Below are 12,919 nucleotides of genomic sequence, written 5' to 3'. Positions count from 1 at the left end.
TCCACCTCCTCCTCCTCGCTCTTGCCTTGAGCAGCAGTGCGGCTTCGGCAAAGGTTTGTGGCTTCGCTTTGGCAGTCGTCTTGAGTGAGCAGGAAGTGTGATTCTGGGAACGTCCGGCCCGTGTGTTTACTTTGTTGCTCAGCTTCAATGAACGGTTCTGGTGCGATCGCGTTTCAGTTTAGATTCTTTGCATGTCGCGCAATGGGATCTTTCGATTATGGTGGAAACTTGAAAAGTGGACAAGGAAAAGTGAAGGACCAACCAGGGCACGCTTCGGCATTTAGTCGCGGCAGCACGGAACATGAACCGTGGTATATTGCGTCGTTTTGGCAAGATCACTGACATGGTGTACGGAAGGATGAGACTTACCCTTCCACTGCGGATGGGGTTTCTCGCGGATGAATGAAATCTGGCGGCAGGCAGAACAATGAGAGGTCGTGAATAGCCTTGACGAGGATCTGTCCCTCTCGATCTTTATCGGACAGCATGATATTTAAGATTATATTAGTAAATTCGCTGCGTCTGCTCAGTAAGGGTTAAGGCCTCCTCATGGCCCAAAGTCTGCCAAATACCGACGCTGCGCAGGCTTATAATTAGCACTAGACGCTACGTACTCCCATTATATTTAGGTTTTGAGTTGACATGGGGATGACTTAGCACTAGTGCTCAATATACTTCTAGACCGTGATTGTCCGCAACCAAAACGACTCTCGGTTAGTGGAAGGGAGGGCTCTTTCCTGAACCGGTCCCACCGTAGTACGTGTTATTTACTGAAGTAAACGGCTGAGCTGTGACATTTTGCCGCCCACTTTCTTGTGTCATACAAATGTGCATTGCTCGCCAAGGCACTTGTGCTTTCCTGCAGCAGCTGCTGTGGGTTTCTTTTAACTGTATCGCTAACGTTGCACCTTCTCCCGCCCACCTACAGCTGCAGAGCCTGGCCCAGACGGCACGCGACAACGGCCTCACCACCTTCGCCGAGCTCGTAGACAAGGCCAAGCTCTCCGACCTCTTCGGCATTACTGGTGAGTTAACTGCGCGCGCGGGCGTACACACACACAAACACACACACACACACACACACACACACACACACACACACACACACACACACACACACACACACACACACACACACACACACACACACACACACACGAGCTCTGAGCTCTCTTTCGGGAGGGAAATAGCTGTCGATCACGAGTCCAACACGTGATGTAAACCCATGGTGAGTCACACGTTTACACACACACGACTCAGCGGCGCAGTGGTAGCGTTCGCAACTGCTGCTACAGCGGTTCAAGTGCAAATCCCTCCCAGGGCTGAAATAATTTCAGTATTGCTGCACTGCGAGTCGTTACCCCAACTCTCGTGGGCGGGGAGTTGAGGGTGTGCGTGCATGTAAGGTCACAGCATTACCCATAGATCGGTTCTATATGAGCTCTGAGCTCTCTTCCGAGAGGGTAGCTGTCGATCACGAGTCCAACACGTGATCCAAGACCATAATGAATCACACACGCACATTTAAAACATCTGATTCTTTCAAGGCATGGTGGTGCTAACCCATCTACTTCAGAGTAAACTACCTAATAAATTAAGTGTACAAATCCTGCGTAACTCGCCCCCACGAGTAGGTGGATACTGAAAGGTTGGTGATATACGTCCGTCCAGCGTTTCAGCAAGTTCAAAGCAAAATAAACGACCCTCAGCACACAGAACTGAAAAGGGGCTTAAATATTTTATGCTGACTATGACCGGGTGATTTCGTTCAGACCGAGGACGCCGGGGTTGAAAACTGAATTATCAATTCCCCAAGGTGCGCGGTCGCATGAGTGAGCCGCCGGCATCGACAAGGTCCGAGCTCTATTCCCGGTTTCATTATGGTGGTGAACCTGAGAACGAGTCTAAATTCCTAATAACCAAAACTCGCACTCTGGCTGAGACCCGGTGGGGTTCGAGACCCAGAAGATGCTCACTCGCCATGAAATCGTTCAGCACAGCGAAGCACACTGTTACTTACATTGGGTTATGACAAGCAGCTGGTGATATTATTCGTCAGGGAACTGCATTCCACTGAAAATGTCTTGCTCGAGCGAGACCCCTCGTTCTTCGGCATGGTATTCCTGCCTCTGGATGCAAGCCCGTGGATTCTGCCCCAACAGAACCTGTAAACTAGAATGTTGTGGGTTTATTATAGAGAGCAACGCCTGCCTAACAATTTTAGTCAGCGGAAGAGAGGTCCAGAGATGACTGCTATTAGTCGGGTGAAGTTTTGTTACATGTGAATCGATTCAAGGATTAAGGGATTTTTTATTTACTTAGTGAGGGAAGGAGACTCGTGATGGAGCACAGAAAAGAAACCATAACAGTAACAACAACAGACTTTCTTAAACTAATGAGCACACACACACATACACGTGCACTGCTTTTACATCTTCAATTTATTTAGAGATGTGTGGGAATCTTGAGAATTTTGACTTTTTTAGCATAATGGCATGATATATGTGTATATATATATATATATATATATATATATATATATATAAGTATATATATATGTATATATATAAGTATATATATATATATATATATATATGTAAATATGTATATATATATGTATATATGTATATATATATATATATATAAATATGTGTGTGTGTATGTGTATATATGTGTGTGTGTTTATATATATTTGTTTATATATATTTTTATACATATATATATATATGTATATATATATATATATATATATATATATATATATATATATTGCAGAAACCACAGGGAAATTAAAGTCGGAATACTGAACGTTTTCGTCTATTACGACATCCTCAGAGTATTCCGACTTTAATTTCCCTGTGGTTTCTGCAATATTTTTTCGTCACGCGTTATTGTGATTATTTTTGCATATGTATATATATATACGGTATTTATAGTTCTGTGCCTTGTTATCTCATTACAAGAAAGAAGCGTAGAGCGTGGGATCTAAGACGCCTTCTCCTTCCTTTCTTCTCCAGGTCCTTTCACGGTCTTCGCCCCTACCAATGATGCCTTCGCCAACCTCGAATCTAACGAGATGGAGGCCCTAACGGCGGACTCGACTCGCCTCAGAAACGTCCTCTTCAATCACCTGATTGCCGGTCGCATCTACACCCTCGACCTCGGCAGGGACAATGGACTCCAGACTCTCCAGGGCGGCCAACTCAGCATTCACAAGCTCTCGGGTGAAAAGGTACGAGAGTGCAACAGTCATGTATGCGGGTGCTCTTAGATTTACTCTGTCAAGAAAGAAGTATACCTTTTTTTATTTGAACACGTCGAAAGTATGTTATTTCTATTTCCATCCCCCCATTAATAATTAATTCCTTACCCCTTTTTTCTTCAATAGCTGCCCGTCGTCAATGGAGCCAATATCGTGCAGGAAGACATCGAGGCTAGTAATGGACTCCTTCATGCTGTAGATAAGGTTCTCCTGGTTCCGTCCGGAGACATCATCACAGTTCTGTCCCAGGATCCCGAACAGCGATTCTCCACGTTCCTGACGGTTGTTCAGGTCACGGATCTCGCGGACGTGATCAAGCAAGGTAAGCACGTAACATGAGCCAGAAATGTGGGGGAGGGGGGTCGGGTTCGCCGGATGTCTGGGTTGTCTCGAGATGTGTATATACGCTATGAACTATAATCATCTATTCGCGCCATAGGTTGACGTATTCCTTCCCGTTTATCCCCCAGAGGGTCCACTCACCGTCTTCGTGCCAACCAACAAAGCCTTCACCAAGTTCGCAGCTGGACACATCAAGAAACTTCTGCACCACACCCGAAGCCTCGCCCGTATTCTCAAGGGACACGTCGTCCCCGAAATCTTCTACTCGTCTGACATTCCCCGCACCGTCAGCGCACTCAACAAGGCTATGGTGAGTTCTGCCTTCATCAACACCAGTTCACACTTGCCACCGTCGATCTACTAAAATTGAATATATATATATATATATATATATATATATATATATATATATATATATATATATATATATATATATATATATATATATATATATATATTGTGTGTGTATATGTATGTAAATACGAAAGACTTAATCGTTCTCTTTCTCTGCTCTTCCTACAGCTCCACACGTTCGCGGGAAGCCACGGGAACAGAGTCGCCTCACCTTCGGGAGACGCCAGCATCATCGAGGCTGACCTGATGGCTACCAACGGGGTCATCCACGTTATAGACGACGTTCTTTGAGGCTGAGACTAATCAGTACTTAGAGTATTATTCGATAAGGCTTTAATAGTGGTACAACAAATGTACATACTTTGTATATAGGCATCTTTCGACATTTCATCTATGGATATGCATATGTAGCCATAGTATTTATGTAAATATATCGTCCTGGAGAATTTAATTCCCGTCATTTTCGTCAGCCATTTCATTTCATTAACATAGTCGTACGTACATTCGTGACTTGTTCTGAAAGTCATGATTATGTAAACAATATAGTCATTATATATCATAGCCCCTTCAGTATATATATATATATATATATATATATATATATATATATATATATATATATATATATATATATACATACACGTATGTATGGGACATAGGGGACCACCCCGTAGCCGACTAAAATCGGTGATGACGCCTGCCAAAAAAAGTCCCAAGACACCTTGACAGGTTGGAGGGGTTGAGTGAAAATCGCATGATATTTATGTATAGGACTTTATGTATGTATATGTGTACATGATGACGTGTATGATTGTAAGCATATTTGACTGTGTATATGCGTGTAAAAGTAATCAAAACAGTGACTTAACTTCAACATAAAAACCTGCAACAATTAAATATATTTTTTCAAAATGTGTGTTCTTTCCCTTGTTGAATGTCTCCTGTGAACGACAGTTGCTCTTTATTGATTACCATCATCGCGCTGCACATCATCTGAACCCCTTCGCCTCTGATGGAGTAGGGGGAGGAATGAAATAGGATGCCGCCAGGGTCCAGAATGACAAAGCAAATGCCACTCGGTACAAAAACTTGACGAGACAGGCTACCCTACCCTACCGAGGTTAGTGCCAAGGGGTAAAGTACTTGAGATTGGGGCGGGTTTTTTTAACCAAAGCAAAAAGAAGTCCCACCCGGTACGGAGAGGTTTAAACAGTCATACAGCGCCTTTGGCAGGATTGATACTATTGCCTATCCCTGACAGCGGACAGGTGTGGGCCACGAGAGAACCTCTACCTTTCTTGAAAGCAAAGGAGAGCGAGAACAGGAAAGGCCAGTGCTTCCCAGTGAAGAGTCTTGTCGCACCCTAGAATTCTATTCGGGCTCATGACTGACGATTTTATTCAGCTGAGGAAAACTTCGATACCTCTAAGTTTTCGAGACCGCCTCACGTGTACCATGCTGAGGTCGAGCGTTGTCGCACTTGGTCGCTCGCTTATCGATTTACCAATGTCTAGTTTACACCGGGATTGAGCAATAGTAGGCTGCAGCAGAAACTGCATTCTGCTTGGAAGGACCTCCAATAAAAAAAAAAAAAAAAAAAAAAAAAAAAATCGCCCCTCCCCCACCACCACCCTCACCCGCCTCAAGGGCTGGTGATAGCTCTGAGCCAACCAGACTACATCTCATATCTTAGATCAGCATTTCCGAAATGAGTGGACACCCACGGGTGAATGAAGGAGATTGGGGGGGGTGAGGATGGTTGCTCTTGCCTAGTGTCAAACAGCTTCATTCAGTTGGAGGCTCCTTCTCTCCTCGGTAGGCAAAACTTTAACTTCATAATTCGTTCGCTGGCGATTTTATGCACTTAAGAAAAAACTCACTTTTCAGCGGGTTAAACAAATATCTACAGATGCGGCAGAGGAATTCCTTGAATTTTTTTTATTGACTTAGTGGGTGTTTACATAAACACCAACTACAGCGATATGTTTCGTTAGATGCACATCTAACTGAATATAATGAATGAAAACAGTTCTATGACCAAACTCACATTAAATAAAAGCTGGTTCCAATGCACATAAAATTCATGAGAAAGACATGCCGAGAGAGATTAAAAAAAAAAAAAACATACAAAAATATGCAAGAAGGTTAGATTTTATTACAAGAGTGACAGCCTGATATTGAGATAAAGAGTCTCTCTCGTTATACCCTCTAGTCAGGAACAGTACCCATGCACATATATATGCATGTCTAATCCCACATATAATTATGTACATATGTTTACAAATAAACATGTATACAAATACATTTACGCATATACGAGTATACATACATACATACATATTTGAATATACGAACACATATACACCCCATATGGGGTACTGCCAGTATATTTATGCAGTCACTAGTGTAAGGGCTTGGCTTTAAAACCCTCCTTTACTTCCTCTTCAACTCCAGCTCCTTGACGCGAGATTGTCCTCATTGCCAGAATCGCTGGTTATTGCTGAAGAAATACACACACATAAATGCAAACTCACACGATACTATCCGCCGCCGCAGTGGTAGCGTTCCCAACTGCTAATACGGTGGTCCTAGTTCGAATTCCGCCCAGGGCTGAAATAATTCCAGTATCGCTGCGCTGCGAGTCGTTACCCCAAATCGTAGGGCGGGGAGTTGTGTGTGTGTGTGTGTGTGTGTGTGTGTGTGTGTGTGTGTGTGTGTGTGTGTGTGTGTGTGTGTGTGTGTGTGTGTGTGTGTGTGTGTGAGGTTACAGCACTACCCATAGATCGGTCATTCATGAGCTCTGAGGGAGGGTAGTAGCTGTCGAGCACGAATCCAACATGTGATCCAACACTATGGTAGAAAAAAAAAATTAGAACTCGACGGCATGATGGTAGCGTTCGCAACCGCGTCTACAGCGATCCGAGTTTGAATCCCGACCAGGACTGAGATAATTTCAGTATCGCTGCGCTGCGAGTCGTTACTCCAACTCTCGTGGGCTGGGGGTTGTGTGTGTGTGTGCATATAAGATCAAAGTATTACCCATAGATAGGTCATATATGAGCTCTGAGCTCTCTTTGGGAGAGTTGTAGCTGTAGATCACGAGTCCAACACGTGATCCAAAGACCATGGTGAAAGACCATAGTGAAATACACAAACACATACACACACACACACGTAATTTAAATTTTTTTTAGATAAAATGAGAAATGAAGACGGGACTCCACGAGCATAGCTCCCCTTCCCGTAAAATACAACTAGGTAAATACAACTAGGTAAATACACACACACACACACACACACACACACACACACACACACACACACACACACACACACACATATATATATATATATATATATATATGTATATATATATTATATATATATGTATATATATATATATTATATATATATGTGTGTGTGTGTGTGTGTGTGTGTGTGTGTGTGTGTGTGTGTGTGTGTGTGTGTGTGTGTGTGTGTGTGTGTGTGTGTGTGTGTGTGTGTGTGTGTGTGTGTGTGTGTGTGTGTGTGTGTGTGTGTGTACATATGTATGTACGTATGTATGTATGTGTTTTGCATTTAGTCCCAGCGGAGCTAGCCGATTTAGGGACTGGCTTTTAGTTTTTGAGTGGCTTGATGAAAATGCGTGTTGTCATCGGGGAGTGCAATTTGCGTGTAACACTCACGTGTGTGGGTGTATACCCACGTTGTATTTACGCAGATGCTTGTGTGGGTGCAGCCGGGTGCTTATATCAGTCCTCCAACTGGGGAGGAGTAGGCGATTTTGGCCGCGAGGACAAGGAGGTCAGCATTGGGTGAGTCGTCTACCCTGAGGCGGTCGAGAGCCGTGGTGTGGTTGCCGAGGGTTGTGCGTAGTGGCCGGAAGTGGGCTTCCATCACGGGGCACGAGAGGAGGCAGTGCTGTAAGGAGATTTCCGCGCCACAGGTGCAACGTGAAGCAGTATGAAAATCCATGTGAACAAGTTGTATAGACACGGTAAAGGAAACATGGACTGGAGGTGAAGCTTTATTCCTGACGTTTCGTCTAACGACTTTGAGAAAGTCGTTAGACGAAATGTCAGGAATAAAGCTTCACCTCCAGTCCATGTTTCCTTTACCGTGTCTATACAACGTGAAGCAATATATTGGGTGCGCCAGTGATTTACCCGTATCCTGCTATTTGTTGCTACAATGTGCGGAGGCAGGGAGGAGAAGGTGAACGGGGTCGGTCCGAGGCAGGTTTTGAGGGGCCATCCTTGGGCAGCAGCGGTAGAGTGGTATTCCAGCTACCAAAGGTCCCAGGCAGCAAAGTCAATCTTCCGGAAGATGTCATTTTCTGAGGGCTGGAGTGGGATGACGCCGTCTTCAGGTGATGAAGCACCTAGCTTGGCAGCATTGTCTGCCATCTCATTTACGTGGAGTCCCACATGCGAGGGGATCCATTGGAATAGGAGGAGGACGCCCAGCCTGTCGGCCTCGGTTAAGAGGCTCAGGACGTCTTTAAGGATGTCGGGCCGTGACGTGCAGCTTCCATTTTGGATGGCTGCCAGACTGGATTTTGAATCCGAGAACACCGTTGCTTGCGTAGGCGGGTGAGGTAGGGCGATAATTTTTCGTATTGCCTCACGGATGGCAATGAGCTCGGCCGTGAGGATGGTGGTGGTGTTGGGGTGGGAGAGCTTCAAAGAGAAGGTTTCCTTAGTGTCCTGCAGGTAGATGCCTGCTCCTGTGCGGCCGTCGCTTAGCACCGATCCGTCCGTGTATGCCAGAAAATCATCGGGGTACTTCAGAGTAATCATCTCCCTTGCGCATGCTGCTAGCATGTGGGGGTCGTCTCGGCAGCTAAATCCTGGGAGGTCTAGCTCCACCTCAGCAGGAATAAGGGCCCACGGGGGGAAAGGGTCTACATGGCATTGGGCTATTCGTCGGCGCTCGCCAGGTTGTATTTTGGCCGTCTTTGCTGAGTTCCCTCACTGAGACGGAAAGGCCATGGATGGGTGCGGGGGGGGTAGAGGCTGAGTTCCAGGTCTCATACATCTCCTCGTCGGTGGAGTTTGGTACGCTCGCGGAGCTTAAGAGATATGTACATGCGTCCCTCTTTAGGCGGTGCCACAGTGGTAGGAGGCCGGCTTCATTGTACACTTGGGCTTGAGGTACACCCTGTGATAGGCCTAGCCCCAGGCGGAGCGCGTGGCACTCCACCCGTGCCATTTTTCCCACAGCCGTCTTGTGGAGGTCGTGGAGGGCAGGGGCGTCGAAGAGGAGGCGGGAGTGCACCAGGTTTTGTATGATAGGAATCAGAGTTTCCCAGCATTGGCCCCATTTCTCCCGACGGATGGCCCTGATGAGATTGAGGGCCCGTCGGGCACTGAGGCAGACTTGTTGCAGGTGTTTGTTCCACCGTCCGTCGCACTGGAAGATAACCCCGAGGTAGCGGACGGAGGCTGCGGGTTTCACAGCCATGCCGCAGACCGTGACTTGGTTCCACTCCGGGTGCTGTCTTCGGTTTAGGCCTATGCCGTGGACAGGCATGTATATCGTCTTGGTCGCAGAGAGAGTGAAGCCAAGATTTGAGAGGTGGTTCACGACTACGTCCACCTGTTTTTGGAATGTCCTTACTTCCGCCTGGTGGTTCGCCGAACTCTGCTGTGGCCGTCGGTGCCTCGACTTCCACCAGAGGGCTATGTCGTCAACGTAGGCTGTGACGACTGTGTCGCTTCGTACCCCCTTCCCCACTCCCGCTAGTAGCAAAGTAAAGAGGAGGGGGGCAACGACGGAGCCTTGGGGGACCCCCATGTCGATTTTGGCTTGTGGGCTAGGCGTCCATCTCCACCGAACTGCTATGGTTCAGTCAGAGAGGAATGTCTTCGTAAAACCAAATATTGCTGGGGAGATCCCGATGGATTTCAGTTGCCAGAGGAGTTTGGCGTGCCAAACGGTATCGAAGGCCTTTGAAATGTCCAGGAAGCACGTGTGAAGGACTCTTCTTTACCTTTGGGGTCGCCGGAGTGTGCTCGGAGAGTTTCACGACGTAATCGGTGAGACTTCTCCCCTTCCTAAAATCAGCTTGAAGCTTCGGGAGGAGGCCGTTTGCTTTCACATGGTGGCTGAAGCGGTTTATGACAATCCTCTCGTAGACCTTTCCTACGTGGGAGGTAAGGGCCACGGGCCTGTAGTTTTCCACTAGGTTCCTCTTCTTGCCCGCCTTGGGGATGGGGACCACGATTACATGTTTCCATGCCGTTGGCACCACCCCTTCCCTCCAACATTTGTTGTAGATCGCCAGTAGTGCTCGTTGGTAGGAGGGGGAAGGTGCCGCAGTAGAGGGTACGTGATTTGGTCCACCCCTGGGGACTTCTTGGTGGCTTTTGTGACCCTAAGGGCCCACCTCAGCTCGAAGAGAGTGAGGTCTGTGTCCTCCCCTTTGGGGGCGAGAGAGGTCCATTTGGTCTTCTTGGGCCGCCCGGAAATTTCGCTTTTCAGCGGGAAGGCTGGTTGAGGAGCTCGCGCTTGCAAAGTGATTCAGGAAGCTTGCCGCCTTATCCTTGGCCGTGTGCAGCACCCTTCCGTCGGGGGCCCTGAGGTCACCGTCGGGGGGGTTGTATTGGTTCTTTATCACTTTGAACCTCTTCCACGCTTCCGTGAGATCTAGTGTATCCTCCTTGGTGTTCTTCCAATAATTCAATTTACACTTGGCTATGGTCTTCTTACACGTAGCTTTGGTCTGCTTCATCGCAGTATAGGCAGCCTCCGAGCCTTCCCTCATGTACCGTTGGTAGGCCAGTTTCTTTCGTTCGACAGCTTCCTTGCAGTCGTCCGTCCACCAGGGATGGCCACGCCTTCCCTGGCTGGTGGCAGTCACAGGAATAGCCAGCCGGGCCGCCGAGAGCACAGTGTCGGTGAAGATGGAGTTTAATTCCTCTACCGGGCAGGTGAGGTCGGGTGTGAAATGGGCGTCGACTAGACGGGCTTGGTAGGCAATCCAGTCCGCTTTCTCCAGGTTTAATTTTTCATGGGAAGGTGGAGGGGAGATTGTGGGGGTGAGGGATACGGTGATAGTGATGGGGAGGTGGTCGGAGGATAATGGGTCGTCCAGGACCGCTCATTCGGTGATTCCCGCGATGTTGGGGGACACGAGGGAGAGATCTATGGCGGAGGTGCTATAATTCGGGTTGTCAGGCAGCCTAGTGTGTCCTCCATCATTGAGGAGGACAACGTCGGCTGCGTCCAGTTGGGAGGTTATTTCCGGGGAGGAGTGGGGATATCCGTCTTCCCAGAGGGCGTCCCGCCGATTAAAGTCGCCCACCACAATCCATTCATCAGGGAGGGCACCCAGCCACTCGAAATGGCACGTCATAACTGGATTGTAGTAGTTAAGGATGTGTATCGATCGGTCGCCTTGTAAGGTGACGGAGGTTACTCACCCATGTCCCTCTTCCAGGGGGGGTGGGGAACGACCCGGGGCGGGCAGCCAGTCCTTTGGAGACGTATGTGGTGGTGCGCACCTTGCCGGTATCGTCTGTCACGGAGAAAGGAGGGAAGTGAAACCCTGGCAGGATTGGTAATTTGTAGGGTTGGGTGTGGAGAGATTGTAGTGCTAGTACCTGATAGGAGCTCTCCGCCTGGTGCTGCACTAGGAGGTCCCGGGCGGTGTTGATCGCCCTGCAATTCCACTGTAAGCTTTAAGCACAGCCATTTTTGGTGATTTCGATAATTTAGCTGAGGATCACGAAGATCCTATCTAGGAGTTTGGCTGCTTGGGGGCTGGAGCGGGCTAGGTCCCTTTGCAGGGACTCGACAGTGGCCTTCAGTTTTGTGATGGTGCTGGCTGCGGATGTCGCATTTGGGGTGGTGAGGGGGGTGTTGGTGGGTTGGTGAAGCGAACTCGGATGAGATCGCGCTGTCGTTTTCTTCCATGGGGGTGCTGTCGTCCTCGTCCGTGATGGGGGGAATGCTAGGTGACCCTGTCCCCCTATCTTCGGGCTTGGCGGATTTGGATTTCCTTTTCTTTGCTTTAATCTTCTTTCAGCCCTCGGTCCCAGTGGCAGGGGTGATTTGGGGTGCCCCTGCTATTTGTTCGGAGGGGGAAGTTCGTTCCGTGTGTCCGGCAGAGGTTTGTGGAGGTGGGCGTGAGTTTGCTGGCTGGGTGGGTTTAGGTGGTACAGCAAAATCACGGTCCCTCGCTCACTCCTTTAGGTGGGAGTCCCAGCGTTCCCTGGCGATGATCAGGGCCTCAGAGAAGTGGGTGTATCGCTGATTTTTTACCTCATGCGCTATTCTTTTTACTGCCACTTCTGGGTATCTGGGATGAGTCGCAAAGTGGTTTCCGCAGCAGTTTACGCAGAAAAGTTGTAGATCCTTGCATTCCTGCGTAACATGGCCTTTTTCGCATTTGGCGCACCGAGGAGCTTTGCGGCGGCATTCCTTATCGGAGTGCCCCAGCAATTGGCATCTGGTACACCTCCGCACGGGGGCAATATAGGGGACCACTTGGTGTAGTGTGTACCCTAGCTTCACGGTAGACGGGAGGGCGTTCGTGAGAAAGGCCACTCTCACTGAGCCGGTAGCCAAACCATCCCTTATGGAGAGCCTTTTGATCTCGTCGAGTGGTAATCAGCTTTTAGTAACTTTTCAGTGTTTTCCTCGAGGGGGACGCCTTTGACAACTCCTACAACGATGGTTTTCGGAATTCTCGTGATGATTCCGATTGGGTCGATGCGGTCGGATTTGAGGACCTCGGTGCGTAGGAGACGGACTTGCTGGCTCTCAGTTAAGCAACTGATAAGACATTCGCCTGTCGGTGTCTGGCGAATGCCGTCGACTGGCCCTACAGCGTTCTTGACAAGCTGCGCCTGTCGCCAGGGTCCCAGCTTGTGAAATCGTGCGGGGTTTGCATCCGGCTTAATGAGTACCGGAAACTTGGCTGGTCCCACTTCGTGTTTGGGTTTGATGGGGCGTTTA

The 12,919-nt window shown here is 48.3% G+C and overlaps 3 protein-coding genes across 3 annotated transcripts in view; 1 reads left to right on the top strand and 2 right to left on the bottom strand.

Moving 5' to 3' along the window:
• Positions 1–4,870, top strand: part of LOC143039401 (transforming growth factor-beta-induced protein ig-h3-like) — an 8,002-nt gene extending 3,132 nt beyond the window's left edge. Inside the window, exons 2-7 of the mRNA XM_076209377.1 lie at positions 1–53; positions 929–1,025; positions 3,018–3,232; positions 3,389–3,584; positions 3,733–3,914; positions 4,127–4,870. The exon at positions 1–53 is cut by the window's left edge and continues 136 nt beyond it. Of these exons, the coding sequence (XP_076065492.1) occupies positions 1–53; positions 929–1,025; positions 3,018–3,232; positions 3,389–3,584; positions 3,733–3,914; positions 4,127–4,249 (866 nt within the window). The 3' untranslated portion in view covers positions 4,250–4,870. The remainder of the gene's footprint in view (positions 54–928; positions 1,026–3,017; positions 3,233–3,388; positions 3,585–3,732; positions 3,915–4,126) is intronic.
• Positions 4,871–8,244: 3,374 nt separating this feature from the next.
• On the bottom strand, positions 8,245–8,781 carry LOC143039293 (uncharacterized). Its single transcript, XM_076209166.1, has one exon. The coding sequence runs from the start codon at positions 8,779–8,781 to the stop codon at positions 8,245–8,247; it is 537 nt and encodes a 178-aa protein (XP_076065281.1).
• A 46-nt stretch (positions 8,782–8,827) lies between these two features.
• Positions 8,828–9,754, bottom strand: LOC143039291 (uncharacterized). The gene has a single exon (XM_076209165.1). The coding sequence runs from the start codon at positions 9,752–9,754 to the stop codon at positions 8,828–8,830; it is 927 nt and encodes a 308-aa protein (XP_076065280.1).
• Positions 9,755–12,919: the final 3,165 nt, after the last annotated feature.

Source organism: Oratosquilla oratoria, chromosome 26, assembly GCF_046742065.1.
Source record: "Oratosquilla oratoria isolate Oo_2021 chromosome 26, ASM4674206v1, whole genome shotgun sequence".
NCBI classification, from domain to species: domain Eukaryota; kingdom Metazoa; phylum Arthropoda; class Malacostraca; order Stomatopoda; family Squillidae; genus Oratosquilla; species Oratosquilla oratoria.
The sequence above is the reverse complement of the archived record's forward strand: the minus strand, read 5'-3'. Positions and strand labels throughout refer to the sequence as shown.

Excerpts from the sequence above, each read along its gene's own strand:
- LOC143039293 (XM_076209166.1), bottom strand. The coding sequence starts at position 8,781 with ATGCTAGCAGCATGCGCAAGGGAGATGATTACTCTGAAGTACCCCGAT.
- LOC143039291 (XM_076209165.1), bottom strand. The coding sequence starts at position 9,754 with ATGGGGGTCCCCCAAGGCTCCGTCGTTGCCCCCCTCCTCTTTACTTTG.